Raw genomic sequence first — 13759 nt, 5'->3', positions numbered from 1 at the left:
CTTATAAACCCGAGCTAACCAGAAAGTGGTATTGATCTAAAATATATGTGTTCCGACTGGGAATCCTCAAATGTGAACTACTGCGTATGAATGAGCAACCTGCTCTCTCTCCCTGATGCTCTTTGCTGCTTGGACACACTCTTGGACTCTGGAGTCCGTACACACAGACTTGATTAAACATAACCTAGTTAAGATCAGAGACTGTCATGTGCAGTGTGTGTCTCTGTGAGTGTGTGTATGTGTGTGTGTGTTGCTAGAGAGCGGAAAAGAGTGTCTGAGATGAAGGTGGGCCAAGTTAAGTTACTGTCAAGTTGTCAAAGCCTCTTGCTCCACCCACTACGAGTATGACAGCTGGTAACCATGGAAACACTTGCTGAAATCATGTTAATTGGCTGAAATGATTCTGACAGCTTACCCTGCTTTGAGTAAGACCTCCTCCTATCCGTCCGTGTCTCCCTATCATCCTCCCTTACACTTACACATACACCTCAAGCCAATTAGAAGGCAAAGGAACAGAGAGAGGGATAAACAGGACAGCAGAGGCTTAATACTGAGTGAAGAGGGATGAGAAAAAGAAAAAAGAGATGGAGAGTAGAAGAAGAAAGGCAGACAGAGAAAGGTACTTGTATAGGAGTGACAGATACAGCTTTTCTCATCTTTAAACAAAAGGAAATGCTCTGAATGTTTCATGCACTGCTGAATAAGTTATGTCCTCTGTGTGTGTGTGTGTGTGTGTGTGTGTGTGTGTGTGTGTGTGTGTGTGTGTGCGTATATGTGCTTGTGTGTGTGTCTGCCCCTGCAACTCTTGATATGTGTGTGCATGTTTCCTCGTGTGTGTGTGTGTCATGTGTTACACTTTAAAGGAGCGTAATGACTGCCACATGGAGAGCTCAGCACTTCACAAAGTCGGCACCTTGTTCCACACTTGGAGTAAATCTAACATCTCCTCCCAAAGAAAAAGGAAATAACAGAAATCAGTGTAGCTTGGAGGGAATACAGGGGAATGTTATATAATAGCAAAAAAGCCAATCATGTTTTTGCTCCAAATAATTTTGTTAGATGTGCTCTAGGGTGGAGAGATGTACAGTGTGTTGTAAACATGGCACAAAGGCGGAGGGCTGCGTTTCAAAGAGGGAGGGAATGGAAGGGAAGGAGATAGGAAATTAATTTGTAATATGTACTGAGTGCAAAAAAAAAAAAAGCAGAAAGCAAGGAGGGGTCACCTCAGGAAAAATGGGACTTACAGCTCTTGGGGACTACTCCCCCCCTCCCAGTGCGCTCACATTAATGTCCTTGTCGAACAACGTCCACCCACATTACTTCCCCCGCAGATCACTCACAGTAACACACACACAGACAAACACATAGACAAACACACACAACCGAAGCATGAAGTATAGAAGTATACAGGAAAAACAAGATGGGACAGTAGCCATGTTGTATGGGCACGAAAAAATGGATGGAAGACAGACAGACGCGCAAACACACACACAAAAACAAACAAATAAGCAATCGGAAGTAACTGGGCCGTCGGGGCAGAGCTACGCTGTTGCCAAGCAACCAGGTGATTCCTCTAAAGAGCCTCTCCATGGGAGATTCCCTCGTTTGTGTGAGGGCATTCACTCGCTTGTGTGTGTGCATGCTCGCATGTGTGTGTGTGTGAGTGTGATCTTGAGTGTGTCCAGTAAGTTAGTGCTGACACAGTGAGCGTACAATGTTCTTGGTGCGACCATGCTCACAGCCCAGCAGGATACAGAGGAGCTGGGTTCATGGCATTTGTAGTTTTTTTTTTCTTTTTTCTTTTCCTCTTGGTGTACATTTTATTTATTCAGCAATTATGTATTTATATTTTATAGAGTACACAGAGTGCTGACGGTGGCAAATACCCGCAGACGTGCACGGACAAGCGCACAACGACACACGCACGGACAAGCAGAGGAACACACACACACAGACACACGCACACATAGAGTCATAAGCAGTGGAAAATGTTCAATTTGGAAAGCCTTGACAAATCCCTGAGGTGTTGCTGACGTTTATGCACGCTTCGGAGTATTCATAGCCACTCACACAAACACCGCTGATAACTACACACACATACACACACTCACACCTCCACATTGACAGCAAAAGAGGTTGAGACAGAGTGAGAGACAGGGAGGGGAATGGGAGGTGAGATGATGAAGGCAGAAGCAGAGTGAGGTTCGGGAGGTGACGTGAGCTTTCACTATTTGTGACTTCTTCTTCTTTATAAATGGAGGCCAGTAACAATGCTACTGACAGGCGACTGTAGCCCTGGAGATTCATTAGGGCTTGTCACTATGGAAACCTCCAATCAGGGAAAAATGTTTGCCGTCTTTCCTTCGGCTAATGGGTCCAAGGAAATACCTGAGGTCTTCCAACCACACACACACACACACACTCACACACACACATGGATATGCACACAACTGACCTCCCCGTCCCCCTTGTGTTTAAATGTAAAGTAAACATCTAGGCGCGAGGAGCCTTGTAGGTACAACGGCTTTGAGAAAGTACAGAGCTCAAACACAAACAGACAATGTCTCTCTCACGCTATAAACACACTCATGCGACACACACACGCTTGCAGTGCTTCAGTTGCACTCCCGGCGATGAAGGATATGGGTGGCAGACAGCTCGAAGGCACCAGGAGCGGGGTGGGCTGGTTTGGGTCAGAGCCAAAAGAACCACTGGTGCTAGATCGGGGTACGGCAGCTCCTCCTTTTCTTCCTCCTCCTCCTCCTCCTCCTCCTCCTCCCCGTCCTGCTCCCTCTCCTCTCTCTCAACTGACACATGCACCTTCTCCCCCTCCTCCTCCTCATCCCCTTCCTCCTGCGTTGCTCCTCTGTGCTGCTCATGCAGGTCTGGTTCCTGGGTGCCCGTCATGGCCGTGCTGTGAACAGCCTGAACCTAAAAAGAGGGTGTTGAGGGCGGGCACCGGCAGATTGTTCAGGACGTGGCAACATATGGATGCAAGTGCTTGGATCTGTGTGACTGTGTGTGTGTTTCTGCTGTGTTGCCTTGTGCCTGGCACTGCAGCTCCGCAAAGCCAACCGGAACTGCGCCGACTGTCAAGCCTGCCATCCTGTTCACGAGACCCTTTACCCTCTAGCAAAACATCATAAAAAAACCCAAAAACCCTTCTCTGCTTTTCTCTGAAACAACGAGGGACCTTTGAGAGAACAAGACTCACAGTGAGCAGGCAGCCATGTGCAGGAAACATAAATCTAAATAAATCCAAACAGAATGAACTAATAGATGTAAGAAAGGTGCAAACACTGAGACTGTGCAGACAACAGGAAGCACTTAGACCCCCTCATTATAATCCCACAGCTGTACAGTTCAGTGATGACAACAGGCCATTACTGTTAATGTTTTTAATCCAGACTGGCTTTAACCAATCTGGACATACAGAGAGAAAATACCTCAGAAGGCTTTATCATAATGCTATGAAGAGAAGTGTGGAGTGTGGGAACTGATATTGGCGCTTCTTTGGTTTCTCTTTTTTTACTTACAATACACTTCCACTCATGATGGTAAGTGTTATTCATGTAAAATGTTCCCTTGGGCTACAATTTCAGATAAAGCCTCACGCAACATAGTGACATTTTCGAGCTACAGCAGGCTGTGGTTAATTCTTACAAATACTGACTGGAATTTTTTGAAGCATTGGAATATCATGTAGGAACTGCCAAATTGAATGATAATCCCAGTGTAAATTAAGAGCGTGGTCATAAGAGCGGATTCACTCCCTGGCTTCAGATTTGATTTAGTTATACTCCATCACGTTTCCTGGTTTATTAGGCAGTATTCAGTGGAGTTTGGCAGGAAAAGATGGGAGTTGGAGCATTTATTGTCACGAGTACACAGCAAATGTTCCCCACTGGTCCACCTTGTGCTCATTCCAATACATATCGATCCCACGAGATTCTGGCAAATTTATTCCAAAACCACTAATGTGTGAAGTTGGAGCAGGAGCTGGATTATTTGGAAAAACTAAAATTAAGAAGAATCAGGACAGTGGAGGTCTGGCCAACCACAAGTCCATACAGGCATATATACTCTGCCTACTGTGTGACAGGACAACAGGAGAGCTGGCATGCAAGTTCACAGCACAGAGAGGAGTGTATCAGTGTGTGTGCGATTGATGAAAATAATGAGATTGAATCTGCCAGTATCCATCGCTCCTGTGTGTTTTCATTATGGGCACGTAGCCTAGACTGTGTGAGGAGTCCAGGGCCGAGCAGTTTAAGGCTTTTTGTTGTGATTCAATAGTAGCTGTTGGGGAGACATCAATTAAACATTGAAAAAAAAAAACAAGAGCAGCATTTCCTCTGCATGCTTAAAAACACGCTGATGAGTCCTTTCAAAAACATTTTTAAAAAGCTCATTATGAGCCTCCCTTGCTAACAGCCAGACCATGTGGAACTGAAATCATCCCATTTTACCTGAACCAGTCACAAGAACAAAACGTATTCATACCTCTATATGACCTCTGAAACCCATTAAGCTTTATATTCATACTGTGCACGCATCATAAATGCATAAACTGCCCAAAATCCTTCTCTGAAATTTACACCAGCTTCATGCTGAACAAATCCAGAGCAAAGAACAAACCTCCAAAAATGAAAAACCTTTTCCTAGCACACTTTGTGTTGTTACACATAGATAAACATCACTCTGAAGGCCAAACACTGTCATGTACCGACGACATCTATGAGGCTACAGCGTGCCCAGCACGAATGTGGTGCGGGGCACTCAAAAGAAAAACAGCCTAATTATTCCTATAATAAACTGCAATTGATATGAAACCGAACATCTCAAAATAAGTCTAAACATTTTACGGTTTTCCATGATGTATTAGGCCTACCATAAAGTCTGATAAGGTCACCAACTCATTACATGGTACCTGAAGCGCTTCATAAATGCCTTTGAACACATCATTTTAATTATTCCCTTTTTGTGGAAGACACACCGCCATTAACAAAGCGACATCATAGGATCTGGACATTTTCTATTGTGCCACGGACATTCACCCAGCGCAGTGTCCCGGACAGCAGAGCAGGGGAAAAGTACATAACAGCATTAAAAAATGTAACAAAAAAAACTTTGTGCACCGTCCTTACCGGGGAGCAGCGTCCATCCACTAGCGTCATTCACTCCGGGTCCGCCGTGCGCCCTGAGCTCCCGGAGCCCTGGTGCTCCATCTGAGAGCAGCCCGCTGGTCCTCCTGCCTCCTCCCCCCCGCCGATATCCAAACTCAGTCCGTCAGTCGGGAGGATGGAAAAGAGAAAAAAAAAAAAGGATGAGAGAGGAATGTGACGTAGAAGTTTTAATTACCGGGAAAAGTAAAGTTATATAGGACCAAGCGGCTTCCCGTGCGTCTGCGTCCCCCCCAGCCGCTGGACACGCTCTGCGGTGTCAGGTACCGGAGTTCAGGCGCACCGGGGAGAGGGAGAGCCGCGTCAAGCCAGCCGGAGAGAGCACCGGAGATACTCGGCTTTTACCTTCAAATTAAGACAGCCCAATCCCGGAAGCTACGCTCTCCTATCTACTGTCGTCTTGATAAATACTCACCACAATTTGATAAACATCTGTTAGCTTACCATGTGGGCTAACCTAGGTCACGTAATACTTCATACACATTTCACAACATTTTAAGCTAGTTTTAGAAACTGCCAAAGCTTCTAGCTAACGTTCCTCATTGAATAATATGTTATATATCTTTATTCTTGTCTTTTTTCTAAATCTCACCTTTCATTGAATTAGTATTAATAAGAAAACATAGCAATTTAGTAACTTTTGAGAAAAAATAAGGGGGGAAAAATGGCTGAACCGTTAGGAGACAAAACCGTTAGGAGGAGCAGAGGACTGTACTTCGTTTCCTTGGCAACCAAGAAATTAGCTGCGGTGGCTACACATGCACAGCAGTGTTTATCACCAAAAAAACCCCCACAACGATTTGTCAGGTAAATTAGCACATTTAATTCGGATTTTTTAAATTTGATTTCTTTAAAACATGCTGCTAGCCTGAATCAGCCCCATATCTTGTATTTTTTGTCCTCACAGTGTCACTCGACTGTGGAACCGCCCCATCTCACAGGCTAACGGTGAGTGAATCTAAATAATATGGCACCGTGTCTCCTCCAATAAGAGTTTTATTTTGAAAGTTTTCACTGGAGAACTTTATTCTTAATACAGGATAACTTGACACTGATGGAGCAAGTCAGAGCATGTGACTTGTCCCCCTCCTCTCCTCCTCACAGTACACCCCATCCCAATATCCCTCTTCTTTCTTTCTTTCTTTCTCTCTTTCTTTCTTTCTTTCTCTGCCTGGTGTGTGTGTGTGTGTGTGTGTGTGGGCGGAAGAGGCTGCTGTCATATGAGAGATGATGCTCCACAGTCACACACAGAAGGGATTTCCATTCACTAAACCCAAAGGTGTGGCTGAGCTCCAACACAATACCTTTAAATCAGCTTATGCTATGTCTCTTTTCACAGGACATGGAATTACTAATGACTCACACTGTGATTTATAAAACAATATGCCCATAATAGTCACAGTGAAAAGGTTTAATCAGCAAAAGCTACTTAAGAAAAAGGTAAGAGGACTCATTTAGCATAACATTATAAACATGTGATGTCATGTTTATATTTACTGGTGCATTCACATGTTATGGGTAGTTTGACGCTCGGTCAATGAGGACTTATTTTAATCTGTTACATTGTATGATAGCCTATTTTATAAGACGCTCATGTTATTTGGATCTCAACTGCAACCTGGAATAAAAGTTACTAGCTGTGAAGTTAAGGAGTAAAGATATTAAAGGATATGCTCACCCAAATGCGAAAATACAGTCATTATCTACTTGCAGATGGATGGATCTCATCTGGTGTAATCAAGGTCTCTGAAAGCCCCGAGATCCCAAACAGATTTGAGAGGACGTTATTCACCGTAGCTGCTAATTTTAAGGAGTTTGCACTGAAGTGGGTGCACAAGCTCGAGCACGCATTGATGGCGTAAATAACATCTTTTTAAATCAATCTGGGATCTCGGGGCTTCCAGGGACTTAGCCCTTATGAGCTTTATGGAGCCAATTTATGTTGGGTTTTTCTGACTTTTTTTAACTTTTTAACTTTTTAACTTTTTAAAACAAGCCTCCATCTATTTCAGCTGTTAAGGAGAATGGAAATACTGAATAGTGTTTGCTAAAAAGCTCCAGAAATGATTTGTTGAGTACAATACTGCCTGCATGGGGGTTAGTAGATAATGACTTTAATGAATTTTCATTTTTGAGTCATAGCCAGATGATAAAGCATAAATGTCGTGTTAGTTATGAACCTTTATCAAAGTAAAGACGTGTGGATTTCACAGTAGATGAGCCTGAGATGATACCAACAAGGCCTGGAGTGAAACGGGCAGAACAAGCATCTTCGTGCTTTAACGCAGCGACTGCTCATTTTTCTAGGGGCTCCATCCAATTCCCTGAAGGCCCGCTGGCAGTCCCTGGTTCCCACTTTGGGAACTAATATTAGAACTACAGTCTACAGTAGGTCTAAGCAAACAGCTTACAGGGAGCACTAGTCTTAAATGCTCTCCTGCTTACTTTTTAATGTCTACATATGGCCTCCAAATCATTTTCCGGGGGTGTTTTGTTTGATGTTTACGCTCCATTAGTCAGAAAAGTCCCACGGTAGTGTCTCTGAGAGGCTATAATGCTCATTACACGCTAGCAAACAAATTTGGATGGATTAAAAATAGACAACTTTGCTATTCTTGGACTGCCACTAGACAAAAAACAACAACATTTTGCTGTGCTGGAGGAAAGCCATGTTGTTACCCACATCAAAGGGGTTGTTCTCTGTGCAGTGGCCATTTTCGATAGTGAAGTGGAGGTACAGGTTGAAAGACAGATACCAGAAGTCAAGAGACTGGAGTAAAAATAACAGAATACCTGAAGTCTTGTGCTGCTTTTGGACACACTCAATCCACACACTTAGCACACATGTTGCAAGATAGCTGGGGCGAGAGGAAAATATAACACGGTAGAACAGTTAAGTTGGTAAGTTTATGTGCAAATATTGTAATCTTACAAATAGCATCATGCTTCATCCCTCAACTGGCTTCACTTCATCAGTCTCAACTGTATCTTGACAAAGCTTTGAGCTGACATGTCACATGTTGTATCCCATTATAATGCTCGCAGTTAGCTTGTAGAATATTCTGAATATTAGCTTATTAGTGTGCTAAAATTATTCTAGCTTGTAAGTTTTAGCATGTACGCATGTTAACTTACTAATATATATAATGTCAATGTAACATGTTAGGCTTTAGCTCGCTGCACTGGTCCTCGTTAACAGTGCAGACAGGTGGTAAATTCTAATTTTGATTAAACAATCTGCCTCACCTGTGGTGTTGTAAAGTCAAACCACAGTAATTTCTGTGGTACTGCACTAGATGCTCTTGTAGTAAACTACTGTGGTGTTCACAGGCTTGTATGTTATTTTGGGGCATTTACTACAGCATTAAACATAAGGGCATGTTGATCTTTACCATATGTTCTGTAGCAGATATATGAAAATGGTAGCCCAGGTTCTGTGATACATTACCACACAATCTGCCTCACCTGTGGAGCTGTAAAGTCAAACCACATGATTATCACAGGAGCATTTTCTAATACCACAATAATATTTTTGTAAGGGGAGCAGATTCCTTTAGACAGAAGGTGGTCATACCACATGTAGAGACTTGTGCTTCTTGATGAGCACCTAAGCTAGAGACTTTGTTGGTTTTTGTTTTAATTTGTACCTCATTTGTTATCTGTTGATAGTGCCAGATGTGAAATCAGGGGTCAATTTGATTCATCATTTGGGGATCAGAATGTCCATACCAAACTGTCCAGACATTTGCGCTGGCTCTGGCTGACAGACCAACAGATTCACCGCTCGTGTGGCTAAAAGCTAAGATTAGATTCTCACTCAGAGGAGGGAAACACCGTGCAATACCCAATCAACGCCCACAGCAGACAGACTCCTCGCTGCTCTCATAACTCTTACAGCAGCAGCATACATCAAACATTTACTGTATCTCAACAACTCAGTTTAAGATCTCTAGGACACATTCAATCACACGGACCTCTGTGGCTTTTACATTTTACTCTCCCCGAGAAGGAAACTGATGAGCATTGTTGGATGCTGCTGTGTATGTGTGTGTGCTCTTTGATAGTAATCGGTTGTTATTGGGTCTCGCTGGCTGTGTGTTTCCACTCCCACTCCCGTTCGTTTTCCCTCTCCTTCCAGCTCGTCTCATCCTTCTCACACTTACTGTCTCGTGTAACTCATGCAAGACTCTTTCTGCTCCACAGGATCATTTCATGCATTTTTTACTCCCGCTCTGTCACTGTGGTGTGTTCAAATGATGGTTTACATTAGTCACTGAAACACACACACACACACACACATGCTCACACGGAGCAGAAAGACATTCCCTCTGTTATCAGTTGAGGATGGGTATCTAGGCCAAACATTATTATCAGTGTGTGGTAAGCGCCCCTTGGGTGCGTTACCATGGTGACCATCATATAACATTATATATGGGGAGGTGTTTTATTCCATGCCATTGTCACCCATACGCACACACACACACACACACACACACACTGCTGGAATTGGATTACAGATCAATAATCCTGATCAATCATCGGAATTGCCTTGACAACCACCTGAGGGCACATCCTTATACGAAAACACACACACTGTACATGCATATACATGTGCACACATGTGCTGGAACACATGAGCAGAGTGACACTGAGCCCTCCTCCTATTTTACTTGACCTTGTTACAGAGAGGTGCATGAAGAGGTTAACAGAGCACGCCCATGTGCACACACACACACACACACACAGCATGTACATATTCATGGCATGGTCAGCGGTGTGAGTGTCAGATTCTTAAAGTTTCAGTTTTCAGAGCACAGGGACAACAGTCATTATGTGTCTCTGTTAACTGTAAATGTGTTGTACTGCCTCTCAGTCTTTATTATAATGTTTATTTACACGGTCGTAACCATTAGTGGTATAGTCACAGTCATACTAGCTAGCAATAAAATACTTATGACTTAGAATCAGTTTTTAGGGTGCATGTAGACGAGCAATTAATTACACAGTAAGTGCTTTTTAAAGTACCTGGCACATATTAAATAATGAATAGTTACTGAGTACATGGAAGGGAACAACAGGAAGTGTGGGAAGAACAGGTCGACAATACTAATGTTCCGAGGAATTATTCATGGTTTATTTAATTAAATGTACATGTAAAAATGTGCTTCGTATGAAAGTATGAGATGTTTAAAACTCCATCATTTTGAAGCTTGAAGATGGCAGTGTTGGCACCACTTTGTGTCCAGACTGACATCAGCCATTTTGGATGGATTGCCATTACATTTTGTACATGGTTTGGTTCATGGTTCCCAGACAAAATTACGTCCCGACAGTCCCCTTACTTTTCATCTAGTGCCACCATGAGGTGGGCATTTGTGGTTTCAAGTAAAATGTCTCAGCAACATTTGGATGGATTACCATGGTGTCCCCTCAAGATGAGCTGTAATAACCTTGGAGATCACTGAACCTTAAATTTAGCACCATCATGAAGGCAAAATTCTTAACTGTCCAATATTTGGTTGATTGAACCCTTGCAGAACTGACTTTACCATCATCCTCAGCTCGACTTTGTGTCTAGTGCTAATAATAACAATAACTTTAAAAACAATAGTGAAAATAATAATGATAATATTTGTACAACACATTCATGCAAGAAATGCAGCTGAAAGTGCTTCACAACAAATAAATGACAGGCACCAAGTGCTTAGCATTAAAACAAGATATAAAATGAAGATATAAACAGGGATAGAAAATTACAAGACTGAAAATTAAGCCTACTCAATAATAATAATAACAATAAGATAGAACTGCTATGTGCACTATGTACAAAATACTTAGTAAATTTCAGTATGTACTGTAAAACGTATAACTTGTGATTGTAATCATACTTTTATCATACTGAGAAAAAGATACGCACACAACTTTAAAACACATAGAACTTTTTCAGCGGGATAATAATCTGCTCATGTTCAGATATTTTGCTGTTTTTTCGACCAGCAACTGGGAGTCTGCCATGCTGCAACATCACTGACTCATCCTTTTTATTAGTTCGAGAAATCATATGAGTCCATCAGACAATACATGTCTACGCTCCTCTCCTCGCTGCTTCTCAGCTTTCTCTACGCCGTGTTCACAAGCATAAATGCACAGTGGTCCATACAATCCTGGGCAATCATGCACACATAGACATTACATTTATGACAGGGGATGGAGGAGAGTTAGGTTATGAACCAGTCAGTGGAGAAGCATCTTCTCTGACAGTCGGCTGAAGTGAAGTTGCTTAGCAACCTTTGGCCTTGATGACAGGAAATGATGTCACGCTTGTAAGACAAAACACAAGCGGACACACAAACACACAGGCGGATAACAGGTGCACACATGCGCACACACGTGTGGACCCGCAGACACATGCAGAGTGAACCACGCAGGATGGTAGATGGGCAGAATAATGAGTTGTGATGATAATCTGGGCAGGGGTTAAAACAATATATTAATCTTCTCTAATGGTCTCACTGATCTCTGAGTCCATTAAGTATGACCTTAAATATATATACACACAAACACACACAGGCATGTACACAAACACACACGGTCACACACTGGCACAATGCATGCACTAAGCTGTGAATGTGTTTTCATGTTCTGCTGTTTGGGGGAAAAAAATACATCTGCTGCTCTCCCATTTCTCAGCGTTCCCTCACCCCGTCTGTGAACCCATCTCCTGCCTTCAGCCTGTTGTGCCTGTGATCCACCAGTCACGCCATCTCCCCGGCTAGGTACACACACTTAGAGCGTGCACACACAGACACGGAAACAGCAAGCACAAATGAAGCTTATTGCTGCATGCTCTGAGAGAGAAAGAGAAGAGTGGCTGACATGTGGGGTTGTATTTCAGAGCTGAGGCGTATAAGAGAAGATTTTTTTTATTGTTAATCTGTTTCCCTCCCCTGGTTAAAAGTTGTAGGACTCACAGCTCCACACAGTGTTCGGTCTGAGTCACTGCACTCGTTTCCTTCTGGGACCTTGAATTAAATTATTCATGTTTGCAAAGAGATGAGCTGCCAAAGACCCTGAAACTCACCATTGTGTCTGAGAAACTGCTTTCGAGGACATAATCCAGTTATTCCCAGATATATCTGATGATACTCCATGCGCTGCAGTACATCTTTGTTCTTTTATAACTCGTACTTTTTGTGTGGCAGCCTATGTGTCCCACTTTGTCCCTATTTTGGGTGTCTTGTGACAAGCATCAGCAGTAGCACGTCATTAATTAATAGCTCAAAAATGTCTTGTCATTATGTCTGTGCTGCTGTAAGTGGATAGATCTATCTATCTATCTATCTATCTATCTATCTATCTATCTATCTATCTATCTATCTATCTATCTATCTGTGATAAAATGTAACTAAGTACATTTACACAAGCACTGTCAAGTCAAATATTGTACTTTTTACTCCACCACATCTCTTTGATAACTTTAGTTACTAGTGACTTGTACTGCTTTACTTGTGTAATTATTTGACGACATACTATTCATATGAATGGCTGCATTTTAATCTAAATAATATTTTAACTTTAAATCCTTGCTTAAAGTGTGAGTTTTGTGTACTTTTACAACACTGCAGTGATGGAATGTAACTAAGTAGATTTACTCTACTTTACACTTCCATGCCAATATTTTGGAGGTAAATATTGTACTTTCTACTCCATTACATTTAAGTTACTGGTTACTTCATAGATTACGAATTTGATCAGACTGAAAAAAAACAGTTTGCAACAATCAGAAAAATGCTGAATATTGATACTTTTAATATGATTACATTTAATATCAGAATTTAAAACTTTTACTCAAATAAAAGTGTGATTTACATTCACCAAATAATTTTTCTATTTATCCATGCAGCCAGCCATCTATCCAATTAAATATCCCTTTAAATCTCTGACTTCTTAATTAACCCAAATATATAAATAGTACATTTTAATTACACTGATGCACCTGTGTTTACACATTGTTAAATGGTGAGAGCACAGAGGGACGAAATGGGTTCTGGAAAGCAGGAAACTAATGTATGATCTAACTACATTTGACAGGCCAATTAATTAAATTTGGGTTTCAGCAAGTACAATAAGTCTTCTAATTTTAAGAATGCAGAAATGCTTCAATAAATGCAAGCACAAAGAGGATCCAAGTGTCTGAAGATACAGTCACAATAGTCACAGTGTCACTAAAATCAGTGAGTTAATGCTCACCAAGTTCAAGAGTGTGCATCAGAAATCAAAGGTTTATTACAAAACAAACCTGTTTATGAAGTCGCTCTATTTTTTGTTACCATTTAAAATACACCAGAGTTTATTTTAACCACCTTAGTTAGCTCTTTTGTTGTGTAGTGAAGAAACTGTCAGAAAATGACGATCATGGCGTCCTTAAATAATTAACTAATTTATCGTTGCATCGCTATATTTCAGCAATTCAGGGTTAAACAGTTGCATTATTTTACAAGAAAATATATTTACATTATGTTGTGATCACCTTTTTACTAGAACACCATATAACCATAAGCTTCTTTTAATCACTG

At 41.8% G+C, this 13759-nt stretch overlaps 1 protein-coding gene and 1 long non-coding RNA gene across 6 annotated transcripts in view; one reads left to right on the top strand and one right to left on the bottom strand.

Moving 5' to 3' along the window:
- The window catches only part of LOC119017650 (voltage-dependent T-type calcium channel subunit alpha-1I-like), a 49241-nt gene extending 43338 nt beyond the window's left edge, over window positions 1-5903 (bottom strand). For 4 of the 5 annotated variants that reach the window (XM_037094500.1, XM_037094526.1, XM_037094517.1 and 1 more), the window contains exons 1-2: window positions 5148-5280; window positions 2645-2931 (exon numbers count right to left, since the gene is read on the bottom strand). In XM_037094500.1, coding sequence (XP_036950395.1) covers window positions 2645-2931; window positions 5148-5177 — 317 coding nt within the window. In that variant the 5' untranslated portion in view covers window positions 5178-5280. Of the gene's footprint in view, window positions 1-2644; window positions 2932-5147; window positions 5281-5775 lie in introns of those variants that run through there. The other variant, XM_037094490.1, reaches the window with a different exon arrangement.
- LOC119017705 lies at window positions 5844-12237 on the top strand. Its single transcript, XR_005074526.1, has 3 exons — window positions 5844-5990; window positions 6091-6131; window positions 11874-12237. It is a non-coding gene; the product is annotated as an uncharacterized LOC119017705 (long non-coding RNA).
- The last annotated feature ends 1522 nt before the right edge of the window (window positions 12238-13759 follow it).

Source organism: Acanthopagrus latus, chromosome 1 (assembly GCF_904848185.1).
Source record: "Acanthopagrus latus isolate v.2019 chromosome 1, fAcaLat1.1, whole genome shotgun sequence".
Lineage (NCBI taxonomy): Eukaryota > Metazoa > Chordata > Actinopteri > Spariformes > Sparidae > Acanthopagrus > Acanthopagrus latus.
Note: the sequence above shows the minus strand (reverse complement) of the source record. Positions and strands in the feature narration are given on the sequence as shown.